Genomic DNA, 27142 nt, shown 5'->3' on the forward strand with positions numbered 1-27142 from the left:
CCTGGAAAAATCAGAAGCATGGGTCACTAGTAATCATAGTTAATATGGGAGTGTTGTTGGTGGGGAATTGCACTTGGGATGCATAGAATTGTCCCCCAGAAAAGAAAGCCAACATTGCTTTGAAATATCTAAAAAATTGTGAGAAAAATATCAAACAGTCCAACAAACTCCCTACCTAGTGATGGTCCCTGGTGAGTGTTGGAACCTCTCAGCAACATGCCAGGATGACAACCCAGTAACAAAGGTGTAGAGGAATATCCCAAGTTTTCCTCCACAGAAATTCCATTGCAAGAAGGCACAAAACCATGATGGGTGAGCACCTGCATCAGGTGATCAAAAACCCCATGGCTGACACCAAGGCAAGTCCATATCCTGTCTGGATGACCATTCAGGATCTCTAGCATCCACCCCTCACCAGTCAGGATTGAGGTATGGTAGGGGATTGGTTCTGAGTCAGAATGAAAAAGGAGGTCATGGAGGCATAGCACCTGGATCATCACTGCTACTACAAGTGCAGCAAGATGGTGACAATGATGGTGCTGGAGCTGCTGTGCTTCAAGATCCATAGCAGAGTTGGTTGATCTGTTATCACAATGTTATCTATTGAACTATAAGTTGTGTTGTTGTCTTATATAATCATCACATGACTACATTACTGAAGCAGAAGCCCAAAACTTGGACTTGACATTCATGTGGGCATGCACAGCTTATATAATCATCACATGACTACATTGCTGAAGTCAAAGTCAAAAACTTTGACTTTGACTTTGGAGGGTGAACAGCACCTGAGGGCTTCAGTCCATTCTGCAATGGCTGTTTGAGCCTCATCTCTGGCAAGTTGAGTGTAATGGGTTTGGGATTTGGCCATTGGTTGCTAGAAAATGTTCTCAAGTGACTTGTTCTTGGAAGGTTACCATTGCCTTCCCCTTTATGCCCTGAGCATTGCATCTCTCCTGAAAACTGGGCCTGACAATGGTGTCAAAATGGTCCTTGGACCACCACTGGTGGGCTTGCAAAGCCTTTGGCTTTTTCTTGCCTATGCCAGATAGCTGTACAAGAAGGCAGGTCCACATGTTGTTCTCTGATGCCATGACATTTCCTCCAACCTTCTGATTGGCTCTGATGCAGCTATTCGAGCCATGATTTGATCACCTAGACAGGAAAAGGAGTGAGAACATGGACTTCCAGAGTGTAATTGATTACCTTGTGCATAGCAGTAACCTTGCATTGTTTCTGCTCCATTTCCACCTTCAAAAGGTTCTCTATTGAGTTCAGCTGTTCAGAAGCTGGAGCAGTGGGATTTTCAGACACCTTGAGCCTCCATGGAAATTTGGAGAAGTATGCATTAATGACTGAGTCAAGGTACTGCTGTGCACAGGAGGCACCTGCCATAGACACAGTTTGATAACCAGTGATGTGACTGGACAGAAAATCCAGGCATGGACCTTTCACCCAATGGTGCATCAGTTTCTCAACATAGGCATCAGGGTTGTCATGAGCATTGGTAGGCTGGGTTGTGGGATGTAGGTCAGGTGTGGGGTCAAGTACAGTGTTGACATGGTCACTAGATCCATAATTAGTGGATTGCAGCAGGAAAAAAATGGATACAGATGTCATGAGGTCACTGATATTCAGTATTGTTTTGAATGGTGGTAAGAAGGCAGTGGGGAAGGCACAATATATAGGAATACCACACTCTCACCAGATTGGAAAGTGATGAGCCATGATTGGGTGTCAGTCATGTGACACATCATGTGATCAGGAATTGAATAATGTCATGGGAACATTCAGTCATGTGCTACATCACATAATCAAGAATTGGTGGGGGAACAAAATATATTCCATGGGAACATCCCAATCTGGATTTTTTTTTCAAACACCAATGGAGGTTGTTGCTCAGGGGCATTTTCCACATTGGGAAGTGGTAGTTGCCATTGGTTGTGTAACTCAAATGGTGGTAATTACCATGGTCATTTGGTCAAAATCAGCTGATACAGCTGGACATACTTAGCCCTCAAGAATGTGTCACAACATGCATACAACTGTGTCTGTGAAGCAGCCCATGCAGCCTTTGCTGGCACCCCAGGTGTAGACTCTATCCTTAGTTTCTATAATGTCAAAAAAGTCATCACCACCCACACTGGGGTTGTCTCCATTGAGCACAACATGTGCCACAAGTCCTGCATTGCCTATACTGGACCTTTTTCTCATCTTGAGGCCTGCCCAATATGTTGTACTTCTCAGTGGAAGGAGGAACAACTTCAAGGAACACATGGGAGATCCAAGGTTGCTATGCAGACATTCACAACAATCCCAATTGGCCCCCAACTACAAGCTCTTTACTGGCACAGGGACAGTGCCATTGATATGGAATACCTCCCTCAGCATACAGTCGAGGTCCTTCAGCAACTACATGAGACTGGTCACATCCTGCCAATCAATGACATTGCTATGGGTTGGGACTACCTCACAGCTGTCCTCGATGGTGACATCAAATGCAATGACATCATTCTCATGCTCTCACTCAACAGCAAGGAGTCAGATTGTTGGATGCATATATGGATCACTGTAAATTTGCCACTGGACAAACAATATCACAAACTCCACATCTGCCCTGGGGGCTTTATTCCCAGCCCTAACAAACCCAAGAATCTAGACTCTTTCCTCTTTCCTGGCATCCACCATCTTGCAGCCCTTCAGGCCAAAGGACTCCCTATCTGGAACACCCATCACAATGTGCACTATTCCTTGGATGTTTATCTCCTTTTCACCACTGCAGATGGGCCTGGATTGGTCTACTGGAATGGAATGGTTGGTCACAGTGGCAAGAATGACTGTCAAATGTATTGCAGTGCCATCAGCAGACACAAAACCAATGGCAAACACTGCTACCCAGCATTACTCAGACCCCACAACCATTGTGTTCATGGCAGTGACCATGCTGACATTGACATCTTCAATCTTCCACTAGGTGGATGTGCTGAGTATGCTGACAATCTCAGAACTATCATCACTGTTCAGAATCCTTCTCAATGGGACAAGAAGAAAACTGACACCAGCCTCACCAAACCACCTCTTATTCTTGCCCTCCAGCCAACTTGTTCTCTTGGTGTACCTCTGTGCATGATGACTGATATCATGCATCTTGCCAGAAATATCAGTGACCTTCTCATTTCCCTCTGGCATGGTACCATTGATCATGTAGCAGACAACAATCCAGGGACATGGCCATGGGCTGTTTTAGCTGATGAAGAAGTTTGGCATAACCATGGAGCAGCTGTTGAGCATGCAGGTCATCATCTCCCCAGCTCTTATGATCACAAGCCTCATAACATCACTGAAAAAATCAATACACAATACAAGACCTGGGAGTTCCAGCTGTATATATTTTCCCTCACTCCAATTCTCCTCTACAACCTCCTGCCCAGACTGTATTGGGTGAATTACTGCAAATTGGTTTGCAGACTTCAGATCATGTGCCAACACTCATTGACAGAAGAACAACTCCTCAACATGCATGCACTCCCCTGCAGCTGGGAGCATGAGTTCAAATCCATCTATTACCAGCTTTGCGAGTGCTTGTATTCATTTTGTGCACCCTTGCATACACCAAGTCATCCATCTTGTACCAGAGGCAATTCATAAAGGTCCCCCTATCTCTTATGTGCAATGGCCCATGGAGCAGACCATTGGGAATCTCAGTGAACAGATTCAACAGCCCTCCAAGCCATATGCAAATCTCTCTTGTGAGGGCATCTGCTGATGTCAAGTTAACTCACTCATCTCCATCATACCCAAGCTCAATGACTCAGTCAATGGACTACCTTACAGCTCCCTTGATCTTCATGACAGCTTCGCTCTGCTTCATAAACATTCCAAGACCTCAATCCTTCCCTGTGGTGATGAAGGAGCTGCCATCACACTATTTCTTGGGCCCAGACAACCTTTGCCATGTATCAAGAAGTGGGCCTGACTTCATCTTCCAAATGGCCAGGTTGCATGCTCAGCTTGGAGAGAGAGTCTTCAACCTCCAGAGCAACTTTGTGTCTCACACAATATAAAGGTAAGTACATCATCCTACCGAAGCTGATCACAATGCTGACTAGCTCTTCATGTAGTGTCTTTGCAATGGTATCACCTGCTGTGCCAAAGTCCAATATTTTACTAGGCTGCCAATTCAAGCTGCAGATGGCAACTGGACTTTCACTGACATTGCGATCATTTGCTTGTATTCTGTGCCTGACAAAGACTTGCTGAAACTCTTGAATCATGTTCTTTTAGCCTCCCAACTGCTCAACACTATATCAGTAGTTCATGTTCAAACAAATCATCAGCATCATTGCAATGATCCCACAGAAAATGGTCTTGCCCTTGGGTGCTGAAGAGCTGGTGTATTGTATGATGGAAAGGCCTGGATTTGATGTATCTGACTGGGGGGTTCCATATAGTGTGTATGTCGAAAGAGATGACAAAGATGATGCACATGAGGATGTTGAGTAGTGGGTATAGCACAATCTTGAATTATATTGTTTCACAATATGCATGTCTGTCATTTGAACTCAACCTTTTCATGATACATACAGATATTGAGAGTATTGACAGTGTGAACATACAAGTACAACAAAACAAATTGTAGGTATCATAAGGCTCAGGCCAGCCTACAGTGCTTCCCCTCTCTCTCAAGCCTATCCTCATACCTTTCCATTGCTTCCCTCCTATGCATGATTTCGATGGGGAGAATGGAGGGATCAAATGAACAAACATAGTACTTCCAAGGTCGGGATGGTGTGCCCTCCTCAGCCTGGGGATTTCCATTGTCCCAGGTGAGGACAGTGCAGGGCAACAGAGCTACAGTAGCAGACTGTCTGCCTCAATCATTAGATTTGACTAAATTTTGAATAATCAACTTACAAACTTGTGTCACAATCAGAATCCTCCAACCTGACATGACACTTGCTGGATTCTTCGAGCTTGAGAGTAATGGCCTGGCTGGCCTCGTGCTTGGGTTCTTCGAGCTTCGAAGCAGTAAGGTCCTGGCTGGCCCCCTCCAACTTCATGGGATCCTTGATGTTCTCGAGTGACACAAGTTGTGCATAGGGTTCCTTGACACGAGGATGGTTGTATTTGTGGAATTCAGGGTGTTTGATGTGCAACATGATTCTCCAATGTGTTCAATGAGATTAGCAAAGTCAAAAAGCAGATTGGGAAGAAAACTCTACTTTAGTTCCAGGAGAAGGCATGTCCAATGAAAAGGTATATGCATCCCAGTCAGAAGAAAGACCTTCAACAACAACAACAACAACAACATTACCAACCATTGTAATAGTCAGAGTGGGAGCAAATGTCAAATTAGTCAGTGGTGACATTTCATTATGTTTAAGGTTACAAGGCACTCAGTAGCAGTTAATAAGGTATGAGAAAATAACCTTAGCCAAATGTTCCAAGTCATCATCCTCCCCTGTCTCTATATTACCATGTGCTCCCTCAATGCCAGCGACTCACACTTCAGCTTCAACAACAGCTTGTTGTTCTCACCTCAGTCTGGTGACCCATTCTCAGCCCCAACAGGTGACTGCATCAACGATAATTTGATATTCTCTTCTTTGCAGCATAACAGTCCTGGTGTCCTACCCCCTCAACAAAAGCTGTTTACACCATATTCACCCCAGAGTCCAATTAATCAAGTGAATGTAAGTATGGTGAATTAAAACTAGGTGCTTACCATGTTTTAGGGTGCATATATGCAGCAGGAGTTGCACATCACATTTTTACAAGATTGTTGCAATGTGCTGGAATGGCATTTGGTCAAGGTAACCATGGAATGTGACACAATCAAGTAAGATATTAGTTTATAGACTGTCTATTGCTAATCATTACACAGGAACCTCTTCGACAAACTCACAAATGTAGTTAATTTGGGAACATGCAATCTGAGTCTACTCAGGAGTAACTCACCTTTACAGCTTCTGATGACCACAGGTGAGAACCCCCCACTGCATGACACACACCCAAAGGTGCAGTGCTGGACAAGAAAAGATTATGAAGACTGGTTGGACTCCCCAGAGGCTGGAGGGAGCAACCATGGACTATATGCATATCTCGAGGACAAAAATGGTGATGTTCCATTGTCAGAAATGCTAACCAAGATTCAAAGAGCCCTATGTGCAGGGTGGATCGAACTTACCCAGCACAAAATAGCACCAGATACCTGGGGTAGAGCAAGCATGACTGCACTCCAATTCATACAGGCATATATGGAGAAGGACTTCCCCCTGTTCAAGCTTGCAGAAAGTGGCTGGAAACTCAAGCATCTGTGTATGAAGACATACTTGGCCTGGAGAACAAAATGTCTGGATGAGAATGGTAATTTGAAGAGGACTACACTGTGATGCAATCAAAGGAGAGACTTTTGATGATGACAAAGACCTCAAAAGCCTCAATCCCAGCAGTAAAAAACACAAGGGGCCTGCAGATGCTTCATTAAGGCCATTTAACAGGAAACAAAAATGTGAGTAATCCTATCTGATACTTTGTACTGATATGTGAAGCCACAGCAGCCTTGCAGTCCTGGGACCCATCTGAATCACTAAAGCTCATGGCACCAGACTCATCCTCGACATCTGTTGATTCAGCAGCTCATGTAGAGTCACCAATACAAGGTTAGCATCATACTCCTCTATGGCACCAACTTACACCTGTATAGAACCACCAGTGTCTCCTGTGGAGACCACTGCAGCACAATTGACCCCCCAGCACATGGGCACAGCCTTGGCCAACTAAGGAAAACAATCCAAATGTCAACAATGCCAACATCCTGACCACCACTGACCATCCTGTCATATATAATCCCATGTAACCTCATGCACTCTTCAGGATCACATTTACTAATTCTCATGTCAGTTTTGCAAGAGTTTGCGTTTGCTTGCAATGGCTTCAGGAAAAGTCAATGTATTACCTGTCCCTCCCATTACAGAAAGTCAGCAAGTCAGCAAACAAGGCCCCTCCCACAGTACACTTTCCAAAGACCAGGATTCGACAAGTGCCTTAGCCGATGCATCCAATGAATGCATAACTGGCATGAGTGACTCAACAACCAAAGCAAAGAAGCCTCTGCAGCCCTCAGGCATGAAGAATGGACGATAGTGAATGTGGAAGTGAATTCTTTGTGCATGCTAACACACTCAACAGGAACCTCTGTATGCTATGATGGTTGAAGAATATCAACCCCAATGGACAGAAAGAAGATTTCCATGTGTACTGGGACAAGATGTTATCTCCAGCTGTGCACAAGGTGAACATACTTGCTTTCCATGTTGACTCTCTTTTTATTGACAACCTGTAGACTTACAACAATGAAGCCAAAGAACTTGTAAGTGACAAACATGCCAGAAAAACACACTAATGTGTTATTAGGTTGCGAAAAATACCTGGACCAAGTCCATCATTGAGTAAGGTATCTTGCACAACTAGGGTACCATTTTATATCAATACCCATATTGCATCAACTCACATTGTCAATGCCCTCTCCTGGAATCATTCACATTAAACCTGTTTATTATTCAAGTTATTCACATCACATCACATCAAGATTGCTAATGTTGTGTACTATTCGACTAATTGGACCCCCATCATCTGTTGCATTGTGCACCTGCACCATCTGTATTGAATGCCCCTTCATGTTCATGTGTTGTCTTCCCATTCCCATGTATTGTCAGCCACTTCACATATGTATTGTCTGCTGCACCCTGCATCTCCAGTATCCAAATGTGGTCACATATATTAGTGCCCCCACCCTGTAGAATGTAATACATCATCACATAATGTCATACCTTGTCATTTTTGAGCAGATGGTGCAGTGCCAGTGTGAATATGGCCTGATATCACTAGGTAATATCATGTCACACCAGGTCACATGCAATCATATTGGGCAAGGTTGACAAGGGCATGACTCAATGTGGCCAGATGTGAGCCAGTATATTTGCACCAAAAAGATCATATGGTATCATACAGAGGTAGTACCTGGTCATACTATGTTAGTCTCATCTTGCTAGCAGGCTCTGACTCTGTGTGACCACATATCACTTGCCCAGTTTGGTCACATCCTGTCACCTCACCTCACACCTGGCCATAGCCAGTCTTCACTGGGGTTGAGGTTTCCAGGGTTCTATGTTTTGAAGGATGCTGTAGGTATCCTCAGTAGTGCAACAAGCTACTGATGTATTAGACCAACCTGCAGGTATCTACAGGATATCAGTAAGTATAATACTGGTAGTGAAAGTGAGCTTACCCTCAGTAGTGCAACAAGCTACTGAGGGAACAGTGAATAAACTACTGTAAAATGTGCGCTCTAAGGTGATTATGTAAGCACCCAAACATCGCACCAAAGTGAGCAGAACACAGGGGAGAATATATCTCCAACACTATGCACCCAAGGCTCTGCCCCATGATTAGTATGTTACATGATGGATCTATACCATATTGGGAAATATTTCGGTACTTAAATTTGATTTTGTGGACCCTGGAACTGCCTAATAACTGATTACCTTGCTTGCAAGGTCTCTACCAGGGTCATAATTGCATGGGAACCAACTCACCACTGAAACTCCTTACTTTTCAGGCCTTGCTATGGACTTTAGGGTAGAGTACTCACAATGCCATTAGTACTCATTGGACTAGGACACTAACTTTGCACAATGGATAATGGATGCATAACTGACAGTCTAAGTTACTAGAAGTTGCACCATATTTGTGGCAGTGTCTTCCAAGTCTGACATGCACATGTCACCTTGTTTACAAGGTCACTGCACCCTGAAAATTGAGAGGCTTTTTTTGACATCCATGCAAATGCTTCAACAAGTCCGCATGGCAAATCCCACCAGCCACCCCACAACTGTAGCATGCTCAGGTGTAGTAAACAAGGTGCCTGCTGGCAGCTGCACATGTTTTGTACAATGCAACTTGTCTATTATTTTTGTATAATCAAAAGATGTATGCACATGTACTACTGGGTGCTGACTAAGTGTGCAAATTTGTGCACTACGAAGCAAAAACACAGTAGTCATAAGTCAAAAAGGAAAACAACAAAAATAAAGCACATAAACTACAGCTATTTGAAAGGTCTCATTGAGTGGTACCATATTCTGAAAAAGCGGGAGGTAGGATGGTGAAATGCGCAAGCTATTGTGCACGCACCTGTGAAGTATCAGCTGGGGGAGAGAGAGGGGAGACCCTCGAACGATAACAGCTGAGGGGATCAACACCAAACTACGGCAGATGGTAGGAAACCCATAGACATACATGGATAGACATGAACCACGCTATTTAGACCACCCAATCCAAAGCTATACCCAAAGTTGCCTCACCACCCTCTGAATATGAAAACAGGCATATCTCGACAGTGTCTACACGGAACTGGGTGAAGTCGATTACTTATGTAATGATTTATCTCTGTGCGGACCGGTCTGACTGCCGGTGCAAGGGAGGAGGTTAATTGCCGCAGGGCGAGCATGGTTACGGTGCTTGAGTTGATCTGATTTGTATAAGAGGGTCGAGTTGATGCTGGAAATTTTCCGAGTCGGAAATTACTGGGCTGTGCCCGCTCTGGGACAGCCTCATCGTTGTAGTCTTCTTGAGACAAAGGCTCGACGGAAGACAATCGCTGCCTGTCTCAGTTTCATCGTTGACGTGGAGAATTGAACCTGCTGTGGCCACTATAGCTGGAGTATGCCGAAGGGCTGGTGAGGCAGGCGTCAATATCATTTAATCAATCATTGGAGAAGCCCAAACAAAGAATGTGCTTTTTTGCCAACTGTCATGCCGCCGCGTCTGCGTAATGGAATGCAATCGAATACGCACACGACTTGCTGTTGAACTGGTGTGCACCTCTCAAGGCGCCCAATGCCAATCGGATGCGTCCGTCCAGGTGCCTCGTTCACGGCTCACGCCCCCCTCTGAATCGTAAAGGGCTATACTGCGATGTCGCCATTTTTCCCACTCTTTTGCGCTTCTTGGCCGGGGCCGAAATTTCCTGCGCGCACCGGTGAAACATACTTGAGGACATTGGATCTCCTTACATATGTATGTATATGTAAGTATATGCCAGCAGTTGCTGTGTGTCTAGGCCCCAGGCCCACTGACGAACCGAATTGTAGTCATGGCCTTACGTATGTGAAGCTCCATCGCAGAACATAGTAGCCTATCAACATCCGTCATCATAGCTCTGTAGGACACAGGGCAGAGCAGCCAGCGGAGTCTGGATGGGCGGTATCGATACCACGAACGAAAGCACCTGCTAGGTTCTGGATCTTTCATTTTGCGTGCCTGCGCAGCAACTTTTAGGCTTCATTTTGCAAACATGTTGCGCATTATATATTGGGCACTAGTGCGGTTTTCGAGGCCACCTCCTCTTACCCTCAAGTCCTCTCTGAATCAGTAACAAGTGCCAGGAGAAAAATCTTCCAAAATGCGAGTCGCCTCACTTGTGATCGCAGCGTTTGTGGCCGCGAGCGGTGCTCAGAACATCGGCCCTGGTCCATACAGCGTGGACGCTATTCAAGCGTTGTACGGTGCCTCCGTCGTATCACAGTGCACAACTGGTTGTAGTGTTCTATCGAGCAATACCAACCTGTCGGCAAGCAATGTTACTCACTCGTTGCGTCAATTGTAACAATGCATACATACAGGGCTGTCAAGCATCCCTATGCTGTGAATCGAGCTTCATTCAAAACTACCGTAACTGCCTCGAATGCATAAGTGAGCTTCTCGACGGCTCCAGTACCACCACCAGTACGAAAAGCGCAGTTAACCGTGAGTCTTTCTGTTTCATTGCACCATTGGAGGTTGAACGTTTATGATCCAAATGCCGGATAGAGCTATTGACGTCTTGTATTCAAGTGGGTGCCCTGCCTCCACCCTCCACGACGTCTCAAGACCACACGAACCACACTTCATATGCTATGGCGTCTCAGACGGGGTCCCAGTGTTGGTGACAATCTCACTGTGCTACATTCAACTCCACTGACCATGTCCCAGTCTCCCCAACTAATTCCCCTGCGACTGGCACTGGCGTCGTCTCGGTACCCCCTGCCAGTAGTGTGATCAGCCCCACTAGCCCCTTCTCTGGTTCTCATAGCACTACATCAGTGGGTGCGACGCCCTCGTCCACGAATAGCGCGGTCAGAACCACTGTTGGCCAGGCTTACAGTGGTATCGCGACAGTGCTTGCATGGGCTATTCTCCAAATGATGTGATCAAAACCTGTGATGCCTGCACTGAGTCGGACTGAGCTGACATGCATGCATAATTCAGATGGCACTTCCACCAACCCCGCCCCCTGTTGGATGTTTGCCTGACACCACGTTCTTCTGTGGTATCTCTGCCGTCCGTTGTTCCTTGGGTGATTGTGGTTTCCTTGACGTCCACTTATTAACTAATGGACAACCATACGCACTCAGTATTGTTCCCTGCTATTTAGTCATGAAGTGCGAACTTATACTTACCTGTTGTCAGTCACTAATGACCACAGTTAACTACATCAATGCACCTAGTCACTTCGTCGCATTATTACAAGACACTTAGTGCCCTTCTTTCCCCCTTTGCGGGGCATATGTACGTGGCATTGATACCATCAAGGCGATCCTTGTGAGTAGGCCCACGAAGAGATCGATGACAAGTAAGTGCTACCTCGTGTGTCCGTCATCCAAGTCTCAGTTCATGCGGCTTCGTGGGTGATCCTGCTGAAAGAAGTCGAGGAGGCAGCGAAGTAAACATCACCGTTTCGCACCGCGGATCAATTCGCTTTCCTTTCGCATGACATTATCGAAGACCCAGGATCATCCTTCTTTCCATGTTCTTGACTCTGAATAATCCGGGATCGAAGCATCGATGACACGTTAGTCAGACTGATCGGAAGGTCAACTTAAAGAACCCCACGACTATGGATTCAGGCGCATGTAACAGGAAGCGGAAGGCATCTTCGGGGTAAGAGGTAAATACGAGATTGACGTGTTAGTTTAGAGGCACCTTCCTAGGAAAGATACTTTCTGGTGACGTAGACTGGAAGATGTGAGGGTTTATTTCCTGGTTCCTTTGACGGTTGGATAACGGTGGAGAGATTGGACACAGGGAAGCAAAGATGTTGACCCTGAATGTACGGTTCTCCCGAGCAGGTTGATGGCGAGGAACTTAGCCACCAAAGTCTGTCCAACTTGTAAATAAGATAAAGAAGCCGAGGGGCTTGGAGTCACGAAAGAGCATGGCGAACGCCTCGGAGACGGGAGAGGAAAGTGTAGCTAATTGTGGTACCCGAATCTGGAACAAACAAGGACGCCCATGACCTCTTGAAGGTGAGTCATTGGGATGTCGCAGGTGAGAGAGCTATAGAATGCAGAGGCAGCACTACCAGCTACTGTGATCGTGCGGGGGCTGGTTGTCCGTGGTGTGACACCAACGCTGGTTTGCAGCGGGTGAAAAACGTTCCGTCCGTGTCTCCCTGTGAACGTGCTGCATCCGTCACTTCCTGGCACGCCGCACAACACGGTCGAAGTAGTACTATAATTAGATTTGTCCGCACAAGTGAGGTCGGTGATTTGCTTCGTGCGTGTCGACTTGTGGATGGAGATCCAGGGACATCAGTTACGCCAACTGATGATGGAGCGATGTACGAAGCACGGAGTAAGAGGCATTGAACCAGTGCATCTCATGGGCGACTGCATCCTCGTCTGGAGTCTAGGATTGCGTAGTTGGATCGTGGTGTGCAATGCTTGTCTCTTTGGATCGTTTCACGGACCGTGGAAATGAAAGTTTGAGAACGACATGCTTGTCGACTTCCGGAAAAGCAGGCTGGCGGGACGGGTCTGAGTCTGAAAAACCGGACATAGAACCCTGTCTCTTCCACAAGGGTACTGAGTATGTTTCGGTGACCATTGATGGAATCGACACCCAGTTGCACTCTCGACAGCTACCACTGTTGGCGTCGGCATCGCAACCTACGTCGGGCCAGACAACGTTGAAGACAACAACCAGCAACAACTATTGGACTGGGGGCTCCGCAAAAATGATTGTCATAGGACTTCGGGGTCATTACGTGCACGTGCTGATGCCATATTATACTTGCTAAAATCGAACTTGCTCCTCTAAAGGGTGTTGGGCTCCAACTAATATCTCGCCAGGTGGGTCCACTCGCACAGCGTCAAAGTCCATCTCGTGTTTCATCACACCATCGTGGTGGTGATCCCATGTCTGGAGTGATCTCATGTGGCGTACTATGTTTCGTGTTGATGTCCCGAAGAGCCCGAATACTTCTGTAATGGTTTACCTCTCTGCAGACGGTCTGACGGCCCAGTGCAAGGGAAAGTGTTAATTTCCGTAGGGCGAGCATGCCAATCTGTAAGACGATCGAATTACAGCATACGCCTTGGACAATTTTTTGAAAACTTGGCACGCACCGTTACTTCACTGGGTAAACGCCAAGTGTCAAGTTGGCAAGCCAACCTAACCTGGTTTGTATAAGAACTCGGTTGAGTCGATGCTGGAAATTTTCTAAGTCGGAATTACTGGGCTGTGCCTGCGCTGGGACAGCCTCATCGCTGTACGTAGTCTTCCCGAGACGAAGGCTCGATGGAAGACAATCGTTGACGAGGAGATTTGAACCTGTTGTGGCCACCATAGCCGGAGTATGCCGAAGGGCTGGTGAGGCGGGCGTCAATGTCAAGTTCAATCACTGAAGCAACCCAAATAAGGACTGTGTTTTTTGCCAACTGTCGTGCTGCCGCCTCTGCGTAATGGAGCTCCTGTAGCTGTGTAATGGAACGCAATCCGATACGCACACAACTTGCTGTTGAACGGGTGTATTACCTCTCGAGGCGCCCGGTGTATCGGATACGTCCGCCGACATCTGCAAAAGCGTCGGACTACGTTATGCGCTGGCTGTTTTTCAACTTGGGGTTTACGACAAAACTAAGCCAAGCGGGGACCATCTCGTTCCGTGAATCCAAAAACTGTCTAATGTGGATGCTGTAATTTGGCTGCCTCACTGATCGGCGCTCGCTCACAGCTCCCTCTGGACTGTAAACGGCTATATCACGATGTTGTCACTTCTCCCGTTCTCTTGCGCTTCTTGAGGACACTGGATCCCCTTACATATGTAAGTATATCAGTTGCTGTGTCTCTCGGCCCTACCACGAACCAAAGCACTTGCTAGGTTCTGGATCTTTCGTCTTGCACGCCCGCACGGCAATTTTTAGGCTTCATTTTTGCAAACAGGTTGCGCAATATATATTGGGCACTAGTGCGGTTTTCTAGGCCATCTCCTCTTACCTTCAAGCACTCCTTAAATCAGTTGCAAGTGTCAGGAGAAAATGCGAGTCGTCTCACTTGTGATCGCAGCGTTTGTGGTCGCGAGCGGGGCTCAGAACATCGGCCCTGGTCCATACAGCGTGGACGCCATTCAAGCGTTGTACGGTGCCTCCGTCGCATCACAGTGCGCGACTACTTGTAGTGCTCTAGCAAACAAGGGCGGCCCATCGGCAAGCAATGTTACTCACTCGTCGTGTCAATTCTAACGATGCATATATGCAGGGCTGTCAAGCATCCGTATGTTGTGCATCGAACTTCATTCACAGCTACCGTAACTGCCTCGAATGCATAAGTGAGGTTCTCAACGGCTCCAGTACCACTAGCAGCACGAAAAGCGCAGTTGACCGTGAGTCTTTCTGTTCATTGTGCCATCGGAGTTGGAACGTTAATGATCCAAATGCCTGATAGAGCTATTGATGTCTTGTATTCAAGTGGGTGCCCTGCCTCCACACCCGACGGCGTTTCAAAATCACATGAACCATACCTCATATGCTATGGCATCTCAGACGGGGTCCCAGTGTTGGTGACAAGTTCATTGTGTTACATCCAATTCTTCTGACCATGTCTCAGTCTCCCTAACCAATTCCCCTGCGACTGGGACTGGGGTCGTCACAGTACTCCCTGCCAGCAGTGTGATCATTCCCACTAGCCTCTTCTCTCGTTCCCCTACTATCACTACATCAGTCAATGTGACACCCTTGTCGACGAATGGTGCAGTCAGAACGACTGTTGGCCAGGCTCACAGCGGTATCGCGTCAGTGCTTGCATGGGTTATTCTCCAAACGATGTGATTGATACCTGTGATGCCTGCACTGAGTCGGACATGATACAGGTGACATTTATACGAATCCCTCCTCTCGCCGGATGTTTGCTTTACATTATCACGTTCTTCTATGGTTTCTCTGCCGTTCGTTGTTCCTCGGGTCCTTGTGGTTTCCTTGACGTTCACTTGTTATTTGACGGACAATCATGCACACTCAGTACTGTTCCCCGTCTACTTATTGCTAGCTCTGTGCCTATGATATTCAGTACAAACCTACACTTACCCGTTGTCAGTTACCAATAACCACAGTTAACCACCAATGCACCATTCATTTCGTTGCATTACAAGACACTTCATTCACTTCATTCCCTTTTGCAGGACAGATGTGGCACGGATATCATCAAGGCGGTCCCTGTGAGTAAACTAGCATCACAGCCTTCAAAATATTATTTTTTCTCCAGTGAACTGGGCAAGCTGGTAGCTTGTTGGATGATCGTATATCCATCTGAACGTCCTCGAAACCAGGAGAAGATGCTTGCCATAGAGTCGGACCATGATGAAATCGATGATAGGCAATTGCTACCTCGTGTGTACATCATGCAACCCTCAGTTCATCACGCGGTTTTCGTGGGTGATTTGCCAAAAGAGGTCGAGGAGGCTGCGAAGTGAACCTCACCGTTCGTACCGCGGATCAATTCATTTTCCTTTTGCATGACATCATCGAAGACCCGGGATCGTCCTTCTTTCCATGTTCTTGGATCTGCATAATCTGGGATCGAAGCATCAGTGAGACGCTAATCAGACATGATGGGAAGGTTAACTTAAAGGACCCACGACTTTGGATTCAGAGGTATGCAACAAGAAGTGGAAGGGACCTTCTTCAGCGTAGAAGATAAAGGCGAGATTAGCTTGTTAGGCTAGAGGTACCTTCCCAGGAAAGATACTTTCTCGTGACGGAAACCGCGAGATGTGAAAGGTTATTTGCTGGTTCCTTTGACGGTTGGATAATGGTGGAGAAATTGAACACAGGGAAGCAAAGATGTTGACCGTGGGTGGACGATTCTCGTGAGCAGGTTGATGGCGAGGAACGTACTCGTTGAAGTCTGTCCAAATTGTAGAGAGGATAAAGAAGCCGAGGGGCTTGGAGTCGCGGAAGAGCATGGCGAACGCCTCGGAGACGGAAGAGAGAAAGGTTAATCTTCACCGTTATCAAATTCTTCTGATATCCCATGTGTAGTACCCGAATCTGGGACAAACAAGGACTCCGATGACCTCTTGAAGGTGAGTCATTGGGATGTCACAGGAAAGAGAACCATAGAATGCAGAAGCAGCACTGCCAGCTACAGCGATCGTGCGGGGCTGGCTATTTGCATTGTGACGCCGACGATGGTATGCAGCGGGTGAAAAACGTCCTGTCCATGTGTCTTCTTGCGAACGTGCTGCATCCGTGACTTCCTGGCGCGCCGCACAACATGGTCGGAGTGGTATTGTAATTACACCTGTACGCGCGGGAGAGGTTGGCGATTTGCTTCGTGTGCACCGCCTTGGGGATGGAGGCGTAGGGACGTCAGTTGGGCCAACTGAGATGGAGCGATGGACCAAGCACGGAGTAAGAGGCGTCGGGGATCAGTGCTTCCTGTAAACGACTGTATCCTCATCTAGAGTCAATAATTGCAGGGTTAGACCGAGACGCAAAAACGATCGTCATACGACTTCGGGGTAGCTACATACCGGTGCATGCTACTAAATCGAACTGGAAACTTGTTCGTACTGCCATTAATCCTGCTTGCTCCTCTGAAGTGGCGGAAGGCAAGTGAGGAGTCCCTAGTACACATATCTTGTCAAGTGGGCCAATTCACGCGGCATCAAAGAAAATTTCTTCCATCTCGCGCCTCACCATGCCGCAGTGGTGGTGATCCTGATGATAATATGTCTGGGGTCACCCCATGAGTCACCCATGGCATATCGTGTTGATGACTGTGATTGGGCCGTTGTGATTTGTATAAGAAGAAGGTCGATTCGACGCTGAAAAACTTCCAAGTTGAAATTACTATGGGGTGCCCGTGCTGGAAGCCTCATCGTTGTAGTCTCCCGAAGCAAAGCAAAGACTCGACAGAGAACAGTTTCCTTTTCGATTTCGTCGGACCGCTACAACCGGAGTATGCCGAAGGACCAATGAGTGTGACGGATCGAGGCTGCGGAGATGGGCGTCAATATTCAATCACTGGAGAAGCCCAAATGAAGTTTGTGTTTTTTGCCCGCTGTCATGCCGGTCTGCGTAATGGAACTCTTGTAGCTGTGCAGTAGCAAACAACTTGCTTTCAACTGATGCGCACCTCTTGAAGCGTCCAATGCATTAGATATGTCCCTCAAAATGCCTAGTTCACGGTTCACGGTTCCCCGTATACGGCTATACTACGGTGCCCTACGATGCTTCCATTTCTCTCACTCTTTCGCGCTTCCTAGGCGGGGCCGAAGTCCCCTATACACTGGTGGAACATAGTACTTTGGGACAGATTCCCTTACATATGTATATGTAAGTATTCGCCAACAGTTGCTCTGTCTGGCCCTAGACCCACTTACGAACCGAATTGCACTTCGGGCTTTACGTATGTGAAAATTTATAGCGTTGCAGATCATGACCCATTAACATCCGTCAGCATCGCTCTGTGGAACACAGGATAAAACAGCGAGCGGAGCTCGGATAGACCGTATCGATACCACGAACGAAAGCACCTGCTAACTTTTGGATCCTGCACGCCTGCTTAGCAACCTTCAGGCTTGAGTTTGCAAACACGCTGTGCATTACATATTGGGCCCTAGTGCGGCTTTCTGGACCATCTCCTCTTACTCTCAAGCACTCCCTGAATCAGTAGCAAGTGCCAAGAGAAAATGCAAGTCGTCTCACTTGTGATCACAGCGTTTGTGGCCGTGAGCGGTGCTCAGAACATCGGCCCTGGTCCATACAGCGCGGACGCCATTCAAGCGTTGTACGGTGCGTCCGTCGTATCACAGTGTGCGACTACTTGTAGTGCTCTAGCGAACAATACCAGCCCATCGGCAAGCCACATTATTCGTCATTCGTCGCGTCAATTCTAACCATGCACGCATACAGGGCTGCCAAGCATCTATATGCTGTGAATCGAACTTCATTCAAACCTACCGTGACTGCATCGAATGCATAAGTGAGCTTCTCGACAACTCCAGTACCACTAGCAGCACGAAAAGCGCAGTTGACCGTGGGTCTTTCTGTTCGTTGCACAATTGAAGATTAAACGTTAACAATGCAAACGCCGGATAGAGCTATTAACGCTTTGTGTTCAAGTGGGTGCCTTGCCTCCACCCCCCACGACGTCTCAAGATCACACGAACCACACCTCATATGCTGTGGCATCTCAGACAGGGTCCCAGCGTCGGTGACAATCTCACTGTGTTACATTCAACTCCACTGACCATGTCTCAGTGTCCCCAACTCAGGCCCCTGCGACTGGCACTGCGGTCGTCGCAGTCCCCCCTGCTAGCAGTGTGATCAGCCCCATTAGCCCCTTCTCCGGTTCTCATACTAGCACTACATCAGTGGGTGCGACGCCCTCGTCCACGAATAGTGCGGTCAGAACGACCGTTGGCCAGGCTTACAGTAGTATTGCGTCAGTGCTTGCATGGGCTACTCTCCAAATGATGTGACCTATGATGCCTTCACTGAGTCGGACTCGATTGACACACATGCATGATACAGGTGGCATTTCCACCCACCCCTCGCCCCCGCCGGATGTTTGCCCGACATTATCACTTTGGTTCTTTCTGTGGTTTCTCTGCCGTTCGCTGTTCCTTGGGTGATTGTAGTTTCCTTGACGTTCACTTGTTATCTGATAGACAACCATACGCATTCAATATTGTCCCCTGTCTATTTAGTCGTGTAGTGCAAACTTATACTCATCAGTCACCAATAACAACGGCTAATTGGAACTCACCACGGAGGGGTGAGCACACTCAACAGATCACAACAACAACAGAATGTGGACAGGTGTGTGGATTTGAGCAATCAAGCATATATGCTGATACAAGATGATGGACAGAGAGAGAAGGGGAAGAAAGAGAGATATGACCTGTGGACACAGACAGCACCAGTAAATATACCCTCAGAGTCCAAACAGTGCAACACAGGAGGGATCTGCATGCCTGGATGAAAGTGTGATAGGAGGTGTGATAGTGTGATGTGTTAGCATGAGCAACATTGATAGCATGAGTGGTGTGTTAGTGGTAAGCATATGCTTACACCCTCCCAACCCCTAAGAAAAAGGCAATGGGGGGAGTGGCACACATGTTCAGTATTCTTTGTCAGTGTCTCCACATCAACATCCTTCCTCAACCTCCACACCAACCCTTTCTTGTCCCCAAACCACCAACATCCCCTATGGTGGGTGTTCTCTTTCCCAAACATCCAAAGCCTCACAATCCTCCAGATCTTTCTTTGTCAACCACTCATCATCCTCCAGCCCATACCCCAGCCATTGCACCAAGTATTTCTTCATCCTCCCAGCCTGCTTTTCATCTAATATCTGTTCAATCAAATTTTCCAACTGTCCATTCACCATGACCACAGGGCCCAGGTGAGGCAGTTCACATGAGGGGAATAATGCAATGTTGTTGGGCACAAAGGCATGCAACTGACTGACATGGAATGTGGTGCAAGTGTTGGCTGTGTGGGGCATGTCCAAGATGTAGGTAGACATCTCAGGTGAGGCTGACAGGATGGTATATGGACCATCATACTGTGGCATGAACTTTGCTACATGATTAGTTCCATTAGCAATGTACTTGTGTCTATGATGTTTAGTAGATAACCAAACCTTGTCCCTGACTGAAAACTTTGGGTTGGGGACATGGTGACAATTAGCTGCATGAGCTTGAGCTGCCTTAGCAGCAAGGAGATTGTCATGAGCTTCGAGGACATCCATCTCTAGGCAGGCCAAGAAGGCTGCCCCATCAACTTGGTCTGTTGGAGTCTCAGCATCTGAGGTGGAGATGGGGGTAAGAGTTGAGGGGAATGGCTGAGGTGAAGTTGGAAGGGCAAGAACCCTGTACTGTTATTAATGGTATTCATAATATGGAAACATACTTGAGGCAGGGCCTTGACCCAGCCTTTCTGGTTGCACTCAACATGGAAGCATACACATTGATTAACAGTCTTGTTAGTGCACTCACTGGCCCTGTCTGTCTGTGGATGATATGACAACAACATCTTGAGTTTAATACCTGTCAGCTTATGAAGGGACCTCCAAAAACAAGACACAAAGAGCTTATCACAATCCAAAACAATCTCCAAGGGGAGACCATTCTCACAATACCAATGGTCAAAGAAAAGTGTCACAAACTCAGAGGCCATGATAGAGCTGTGGCAAGGTACCAAATGCATGTCAGCCCCAAGATGGTCTGTCATTGTCACAATCATATTGAACCCATGATCTTCTGGCAAGGGCCAATGAAGTTGATAGCTACCAAGTCCCTGTGAGCATCAGGGACTGGCAAGGGGTGAAGGGGACCAGCAGGTGCTGTGGTTGGAGACTTGTTGCACATGCAATGGGTGCAGGCCAGGATGTATGCAGCAGTGAGATCATGATGCATGTTAGGCCAGTAGAAGGAATTATGTAATGCTGCATAGGTTTTATCAGTGCCAAAGTGGCCCAAGGCATCATGAGCAAGATGGAAGAAATGCTCGTGAAGTGAATGCACATGAGGGATCACTAGATGGCCTGCGAGATACAGCAAACCATCCCATTCCTGGAGACTGGAGAGCAAGTTAAGGAGAGAAAAGAGTTTTTTGCAGAAGGGATCCTCCATGTACCCTTTCAGGATCTCCACCATCAGCAACTTATCCACCTCAACTGTTGACACTGCAGCAACAAGGGGAATGTCATCCAAGTGTCATGATAATGCATCAGCACTGATGTTACACTCACCTTGGACATAGTGGATAGTGAGGTTGAATTGTGACATGTACTCCTGCCAGTGAGCTTGATGTTGGGAGAGATCATGTTGTGTGGTGAAGTTCTGAAGAGGGCAGTGATCTGTATACACTACCACTGGGGCACTGAGTAACTCAATCTGCCACTTCTTCAAGGCATGAATGATGGCTAGCAGTTCCTTCTTGTGCACTGGGTAGTTGGGTTTAGCACCACATAGAGGAGTGGAGTTGAAGGCAACCAGTCTAGCAGTCTCCCAAGTAGGGTCCCCAGGAGAGAATCACACCAGTATGAAAGTCCAACATGTCACATGTAAGGAAAATATGGTTGTCACCTGGGTTGTCATGGTCAATAGTCATCAGGCAGTGAGGACTGACTACAAGGTCCTTGATGGCCTGGAAGGCCTGCTGATGTTCATCAGTCCAGGTAGGAAACTTGAGTTCCACAGTCTTTGTCATCAACACATTCAGGACACGTGTGTATTCTGAAAGATTGGGGAGGTGATCAGCAACATAATGAACCAGACCAAGGAAACCACACATGTCTGTAACTGATTGAGGGACTGGCCAGTCAAGAATCCTGGTGATCTTGGAGGAATCTGGCTTGATCCCTTGAGCTGAGATGCAGTGGCCCAGGAAGAGTATGTCAGTACAAAACAGCTGAGTCTTCTTGAGGGAGCAAAACAGTGAACATTGCATTCATGTTCCTTGAGCATTTGCAACCAGATGATAATGTTGTCAAGGTAGATGTGACAAATATGACTGATTAGGTGACAGAGAGCAGTGGACATATGATGTTGGTGAACTGCAGGGGCATTGTGCACCCCCATGGGCATAACTGTCCACTCATAAAGGCCCCAAGGGGTGTGCACAGCCAACCACTTGATGTTGTCTGGGTGAACTTTGGTCTGAAAGGATGTGTTGGTCATGTCCAGCGACCCCATGTAGTCCATTTAGTCACAACATATAGGTAGCCTGTGTGCCAAAATGCCAACACTTATATAGACCCTGTGATGGGCCCATCTAAATAGATTAGCCATGACACATGGACAGGCCTGAGGGCCTATAGTGAGAGCAACATATGTATGGGCCTGTAAATGCAATTCCACAACATATGGGAGGGCCTGTTGAGGGTAAGGATGCTGCAACATATAGATGGGCCCATGACCAAGTAAGTATGCTAAGCTACTGTAAGACATGGATGGGCCTGCCTATTGTATCATGAAGAAGGTTGCAACATATGGATGGGCCCACCCATCATATGCTTTATAGGGTCACAACATAAAGAGGGGCCCATCTATGATAGATTACAGAGTTGGCAACATATGGAAGGGCCCATCTTTGGGATAATATACCCCTGTCACAACATAAGGATGGGCCCATCAGTAATATCATTGACAGTGTCACAACACATAGACAGGCCCATCTAGTAAGATGCATCCCTGCTGCAACATAAAGATGGGCCTGTCAGTAATGTCATTTATAGCATCACAACATATGGACAGGCCCTTCTGTAATACCATTTATACCATCACAACACATGGGTGGGCCTGTCCATAGTAAGATGTACCTGTTGCAACATAAAGACAGGCCCTTCAATATATATCATTTACAGGGTCACAACACATGGACGGGCCCATCTAGTAAGATGCACCCATGTCACAACATAAAGACAGGCCAGTCAGTATTATCAATTGCATTGTCACAACAGATGGATGGGCCTGTCTAGTAAGATACACCCCTGTTGCAACATGAGATGGGCCTGTCAGTAATATCAATTACATGGTCACAACACATGGATGGGCCCATCAATAGCAACATGTATGCCTGTTGCAACATAAAGACAGGCCCATCAGTAATATCATTTACAGTGTCACAACACATAGACAGGCCTGTCTAGTAAGATGTGCCCCTGTCACAACATAAAGACAGGCCCATCAGTAATATCATTTATAGCATCACAACATATGGAAGGGCCCATCTAGTAAGATATGCCCCTGTTGCAACATGAGACAGGCCCATCAGTAATATCAATTACACAATCACAATACATGGATGGGCCTGTCAATAGCAACATGTATGCCTGTTGCAACATAAAGACAGGCCCATCAGTAATATCATTTACAGCATCACAGCACATAGATGGGCCTGTCTAGTAAGATGCACCCCTGTCACAACATAAAGATGGGCCCATCAGTAATATATTTATAGCATCACAACATATGGAAGGGCCCTTCAGCAGTATTTCAGGCCCTTCAGCAGTATTATTTATATGGTCATAATGTATGGATGGGCCCTTCAGTAATATCATTTATATTGCCATAAAACAAGGACAGGTCCATCTAGTAAGATCCACCCCTGTTGCAACATAAGATGGGCCCAACACCAATAGCACATATAGTGTCACAACATATTGATTGGATCACAGCAAAATATTGAGGCAAGCATCCCAACATGCTGTAATTTTCCAACAAGTTGCAAGTGGCTTGCCCACTATACAACTCCAACCTCATCCACCCCAAGCATGGATACTACACAAGACATGTCTAAAACCCCCCATGGATGGTGAATGGAACTAACAGACTGCATTGCATCATACATGAAAGCCAGATTTCAAGAGGAGGTATTCAGTGGACCTTGTGCCCTTCCAGATATATCAATTCCATTTCCAGTGTTATGTGAAGCAGATCACATATCATCAGTAATCTCACAGGCCTATCATCACCCAAGGAAGTCCATCATAATGGTGTGATGGAAGTTTTAATCTTTCCTGCAGTCAATGTCAGGAAAAATCAGGGTGGAAAAACCTGCAATGCAGAAGCTGCTGAGAGATACACAGAAGTGACTGAGCTGTCCATTCTGGTGACTGACTCAAACACCATCCACATTTGGTATTTGCCAGATGCTCTCAGCCCAAAAAGAAGGGTAAGGGAATGCAGAATCTCATATTCTACTGACTTAATGCAATGGCAGGCTGACATATGGAACTGCCTTCATCTTCTGAGGGAACCACTGTGGGAGAGCATAAAGGCTTCCCCACAGGCATGGTGGATGGACAAGTCATATTTCCATGATAATGCTGAGTTGAAAGGTGCCATCAACCTGTCACCTGCATGGTTTCAACAGGGTCATGGGGTGGGTGATCATTTCTTTCCTTGTGAATAAAGTGCTTCATCTGTCTTGAAGCCCCAAAATGGCTTCCTGGAAGCCTCACATGGCTGCTCAAATCCAGGATGGAAAACACTTCTACAAGGGAATGGGTCGACCAAATGTCTGACACCAATGCCCTGTTATCTGCAATCCTGCATGTCATCCATCCATGAATGTATGCAGATGGCAGGGAAGCATTGATCTGCCTTGGCAAACAGGCAGAACAGTGGGCAGATTCGGATATGAGCTCCATACTGCTGATATGGAGCTCCACATATAGCAGCATGTCCGTGATGGTGAATCAGGCAACTTGTTACCACAGGGATATCAATGGACAGGATCCATGGTATGACATGCTGGTAACCATGGGCAACTACCCACCCTTGGACTTTGTCATTCCAATGTTGAATCTGCAGCTGCACTACAACCCAGTGATGATCATTGCATCTTCAGGTTCAGCATTGGAGCATGGGGTGGGAGCTGTAGACAGTGACAGAGCATGCCTGGCATGCTGCATGCATGCCAATGTACATCAGTCAGTGCATGTTCCCATGTGTCAATCACTGCAGATGGATGACCTACTACCTAACCAGTTGCAACTGGAGAACTGTTGATTTGAAGCTGCAAAATTTAATGTAAGGTTTAGTAGGTGATGCAGATCTCATATTTTATTAGGATATGCTGACTCTTGAACTTTGGACAGGTGGTGTTGCCAAGATTTTGCAAATGGGCAGGTGCTTTGAAATCATAGATTGGGCATGCATTCAGAGCTAAAGAGTGTGCATCATAAACTGCAAAAAAAATAAACCTACTCAGACCATCATGCAGATGGGCAGATTGTTGGACATTGCATGGATGGGCAGGGGTTCAGACATCATGCAAATGGGCAGCATCTCATAAATGATTGACATTCACAGCAATGTATATTCAACCAACTCCACAGTCAAAAGCATGTAAACTATTGAAGTGGCATGCCCAACAACCTGCACAATGCCCACCACCTAGCATAGAAATGGTCAATTTGTCAACCCCAACTGTTGACAACATTGGCATATTCATATTTCCAAATATTTTCGATGCAGTAGTTTACCTGCTCCTCGATATGGCCATCAAGACAGTCTGTGATTGGTGCCTCAGGAAATGGCCATAAGCCCTGGGCCATCATCAGCTATTTTCAGCAACAAGAATAAGTGGCATACCTTAAAAAAATCCCAGGCTGTGGAAAACAATCCCTTGCCTTGCAATCTTTGGGAATCTGCTGCATATTCCTCAGAATGATATAGCCACCAAGGGAATGCAAAGCCAGAATTGGGATCAGCTGCATGTGGGGTCCAATGCAGGATGATGGCACTGATATTGTCAATTATGCTAAATGTGCTAAGGGGAATTAGCTGCATTTGATCATGGAAGCTAACCTCATTGTCTTGGTGTCTGAGGTATGCATGGTAGCATGCTGGGAGGGGAGGATACAACTGGCATGCAACACTGTCACCAGAATCAAGCTATTAAGCTGATTCTGAAGGAATTATGTATCAGTCCCACATTGTGAAAAATTGATGTAAAACCTACCAAGTCCATTGCTAGGTTTTCAAACCAATGTGTGGGCCATCCCGTGATATCAGCAGTCTGCTTCAGATGCACAGAGGCCACCTCGATCTGGCACACCAAGTAGAGGATACCCATCTCTACCACAGACTGGCAAGATGGGTGTGATTGGCTGGTGATGAATGGCTTGGGACAATTTTCAAAGGCAGAATGCAGATAGTGAATGACTTCCATCAAATCAAGCATATTGACAAGTTGAAGGCCCTGAGAGGCTGCACCATACTGGTCCCTTGCAGCTGTGCCCAATTCTCTCACAATGGCATTTGCAGCCCACACAAGGTGCCTATCAAGGGTGGGATCAAACGGCATGTTGCTGGGAGTGGTGTTTCCATGATATTGAGATACCGCAGCATGTAAGGTGCACAGGACTAAAATTATCAATGTCAAAGGTGTATCAGATTAAGCTCATGCCCATACCTTGATCACAACATGGAACAGGTGCCAATCCCCATTGTTCCATTTGAAGAGATTGCTGTGTGGATGGAAGTTCACCTACATAATTGATGGATATCACTGATCACATGAATAGAACCAAATAAATGCTCACTGTTGCATATTTCCTCAAAAAGATCCCTCATCTCTGATCGTTTGGGCATGCCAAAAGTCAAATGGTTTGTGCCATTGTCCTCGTCCACTGCCAAGTCAAAAGATTTGATGGTCACATTTGAAACTGAGTGGGGGAGGCATTGGTTCCCTCATATCCTGCAATTGAGCAAGCAGGTTAGTCAGAGAATCAGGTCAAGGAGATCGGTCCCTCAGATTTGATGATTCACAGGTGATGGGCAGAGGAGATGGTTCCCACACATTCTGCAAGTCTGCCAGAAAATTGACCTGCATAGTAATGTCTTGTGCAGGTGTTGAAGACCTGTCCATCCTGTTTAATTTCTCATGCATGACTGGCAGTGCCGATGGTTCCTGCACATTCAGCAATTGCTTGAGTAGATCCACATTCATACCATCTGCTGGGGGAGCAGTTGGTTCCTGTTCATTCAGGAACTGATTCATCAAGTTGTTGTGTGGATCTATTACTAGAAAATTAGTTTGTTTGTTAGCTTGAAGGGCAATTGTGCCAACTCACTGGCCATGATTCTGCCCTCTGCCAGAGCAGTTGGCTCCCTTTCCTGCAGGAACTGATCCACCAAGCTTTTGCATGAATCTATAGTGAAAGAATGTTTGTTGTTTAGCTTGGAGAGAAATCATGTTCACTCACTGGCCATGATATCCATGTTTGACCCCACCATATCTGCCCTTCCACTTGAGAAAATTGGTGGAGGGGTTGGCTCTTGCAACTCACTGCAGTTGTACTA

At 46.7% G+C, this 27142-nt stretch overlaps 7 protein-coding genes across 7 annotated transcripts; 5 read left to right on the forward strand and 2 right to left on the reverse strand.

Annotated features, from left to right (window-relative positions):
- Nucleotides 1-887: 887 nt before the first annotated feature.
- F5J12DRAFT_785052 (uncharacterized protein) lies at nucleotides 888-1617 on the reverse strand (the record flags this gene model as incomplete). Its single annotated transcript, XM_051743160.1, has 3 exons — nucleotides 888-1049; nucleotides 1204-1385; nucleotides 1446-1617. The coding sequence occupies 3 exons, from the start codon at nucleotides 1615-1617 to the stop codon at nucleotides 888-890; spliced, it is 516 nt and encodes a 171-aa protein (XP_051597127.1).
- Nucleotides 1618-4344: 2727 nt separating this feature from the next.
- On the forward strand, nucleotides 4345-7452 carry F5J12DRAFT_785053 (uncharacterized protein; the record flags this gene model as incomplete). The annotated part of the gene is made up of 15 exons (XM_051743161.1): nucleotides 4345-4447; nucleotides 4584-4632; nucleotides 4767-4823; nucleotides 4931-5030; nucleotides 5185-5253; nucleotides 5382-5411; nucleotides 5610-5690; nucleotides 5733-5836; nucleotides 5882-6363; nucleotides 6401-6508; nucleotides 6549-6659; nucleotides 6938-6984; nucleotides 7217-7291; nucleotides 7343-7369; nucleotides 7414-7452. 15 exons carry the CDS (start codon nucleotides 4345-4347, stop codon nucleotides 7450-7452), a joined length of 1482 nt encoding a protein of 493 aa, XP_051597128.1.
- A 1592-nt stretch (nucleotides 7453-9044) lies between these two features.
- F5J12DRAFT_850655 (uncharacterized protein) lies at nucleotides 9045-9384 on the reverse strand. The gene has a single exon (XM_051746520.1). It carries the CDS (start codon nucleotides 9297-9299, stop codon nucleotides 9066-9068), a length of 234 nt encoding a protein of 77 aa, XP_051597129.1. The 5' UTR covers nucleotides 9300-9384; the 3' UTR covers nucleotides 9045-9065.
- A 1078-nt stretch (nucleotides 9385-10462) lies between these two features.
- On the forward strand, nucleotides 10463-11249 carry F5J12DRAFT_785055 (uncharacterized protein; the record flags this gene model as incomplete). The annotated part of the gene is made up of 3 exons (XM_051743162.1): nucleotides 10463-10639; nucleotides 10683-10806; nucleotides 11032-11249. The coding sequence occupies 3 exons, from the start codon at nucleotides 10463-10465 to the stop codon at nucleotides 11247-11249; spliced, it is 519 nt and encodes a 172-aa protein (XP_051597130.1).
- A 2734-nt stretch (nucleotides 11250-13983) lies between these two features.
- On the forward strand, nucleotides 13984-15377 carry F5J12DRAFT_330189 (uncharacterized protein). Its single transcript, XM_051738927.1, has 5 exons — nucleotides 13984-14143; nucleotides 14201-14525; nucleotides 14578-14701; nucleotides 14764-14874; nucleotides 14926-15377. The coding sequence occupies exons 2-5, from the start codon at nucleotides 14358-14360 to the stop codon at nucleotides 15144-15146; spliced, it is 624 nt and encodes a 207-aa protein (XP_051597131.1). The 5' UTR covers nucleotides 13984-14143; nucleotides 14201-14357; the 3' UTR covers nucleotides 15147-15377.
- A 1119-nt stretch (nucleotides 15378-16496) lies between these two features.
- F5J12DRAFT_850673 (uncharacterized protein) lies at nucleotides 16497-17230 on the forward strand. Its single transcript, XM_051746521.1, has 2 exons — nucleotides 16497-16776; nucleotides 16850-17230. Exon 2 carries the CDS (start codon nucleotides 16856-16858, stop codon nucleotides 17066-17068), a length of 213 nt encoding a protein of 70 aa, XP_051597132.1. The 5' UTR covers nucleotides 16497-16776; nucleotides 16850-16855; the 3' UTR covers nucleotides 17069-17230.
- A 6408-nt stretch (nucleotides 17231-23638) lies between these two features.
- Nucleotides 23639-24973, forward strand: F5J12DRAFT_785057 (uncharacterized protein; the record flags this gene model as incomplete). Its single annotated transcript, XM_051743163.1, has 7 exons — nucleotides 23639-23645; nucleotides 23794-24005; nucleotides 24054-24215; nucleotides 24267-24340; nucleotides 24421-24765; nucleotides 24824-24865; nucleotides 24934-24973. The coding sequence occupies 7 exons, from the start codon at nucleotides 23639-23641 to the stop codon at nucleotides 24971-24973; spliced, it is 882 nt and encodes a 293-aa protein (XP_051597133.1).
- Nucleotides 24974-27142: the final 2169 nt, after the last annotated feature.

This window comes from Pisolithus orientalis (genome assembly GCF_024613125.1).
Source record: "Pisolithus orientalis strain OTSU chromosome Unknown F5J12scaffold_32, whole genome shotgun sequence".
Classification (NCBI taxonomy): Eukaryota; Fungi; Basidiomycota; class Agaricomycetes; order Boletales; family Pisolithaceae; genus Pisolithus; species Pisolithus orientalis.

Excerpts from the sequence above, each read along its gene's own strand:
- F5J12DRAFT_850655 (XM_051746520.1), bottom strand. The coding sequence starts at position 9,299 with ATGTATGTCTATGGGTTTCCTACCATCTGCCGTAGTTTGGTGTTGATC.
- F5J12DRAFT_330189 (XM_051738927.1), top strand. The coding sequence starts at position 14,358 with ATGCGAGTCGTCTCACTTGTGATCGCAGCGTTTGTGGTCGCGAGCGGG. Across the intron at positions 14,702-14,763 it reads CACGAAAAGCGCAGTTGACC|AGCTATTGATGTCTTGTATT; the intron begins GTGAGTCTTTCT and ends AATGCCTGATAG. Across the intron at positions 14,875-14,925 it reads ATCTCAGACGGGGTCCCAGT|TCTCCCTAACCAATTCCCCT; the intron begins GTTGGTGACAAG and ends ACCATGTCTCAG.
- F5J12DRAFT_850673 (XM_051746521.1), top strand. The coding sequence starts at position 16,856 with ATGCTACTAAATCGAACTGGAAACTTGTTCGTACTGCCATTAATCCTG.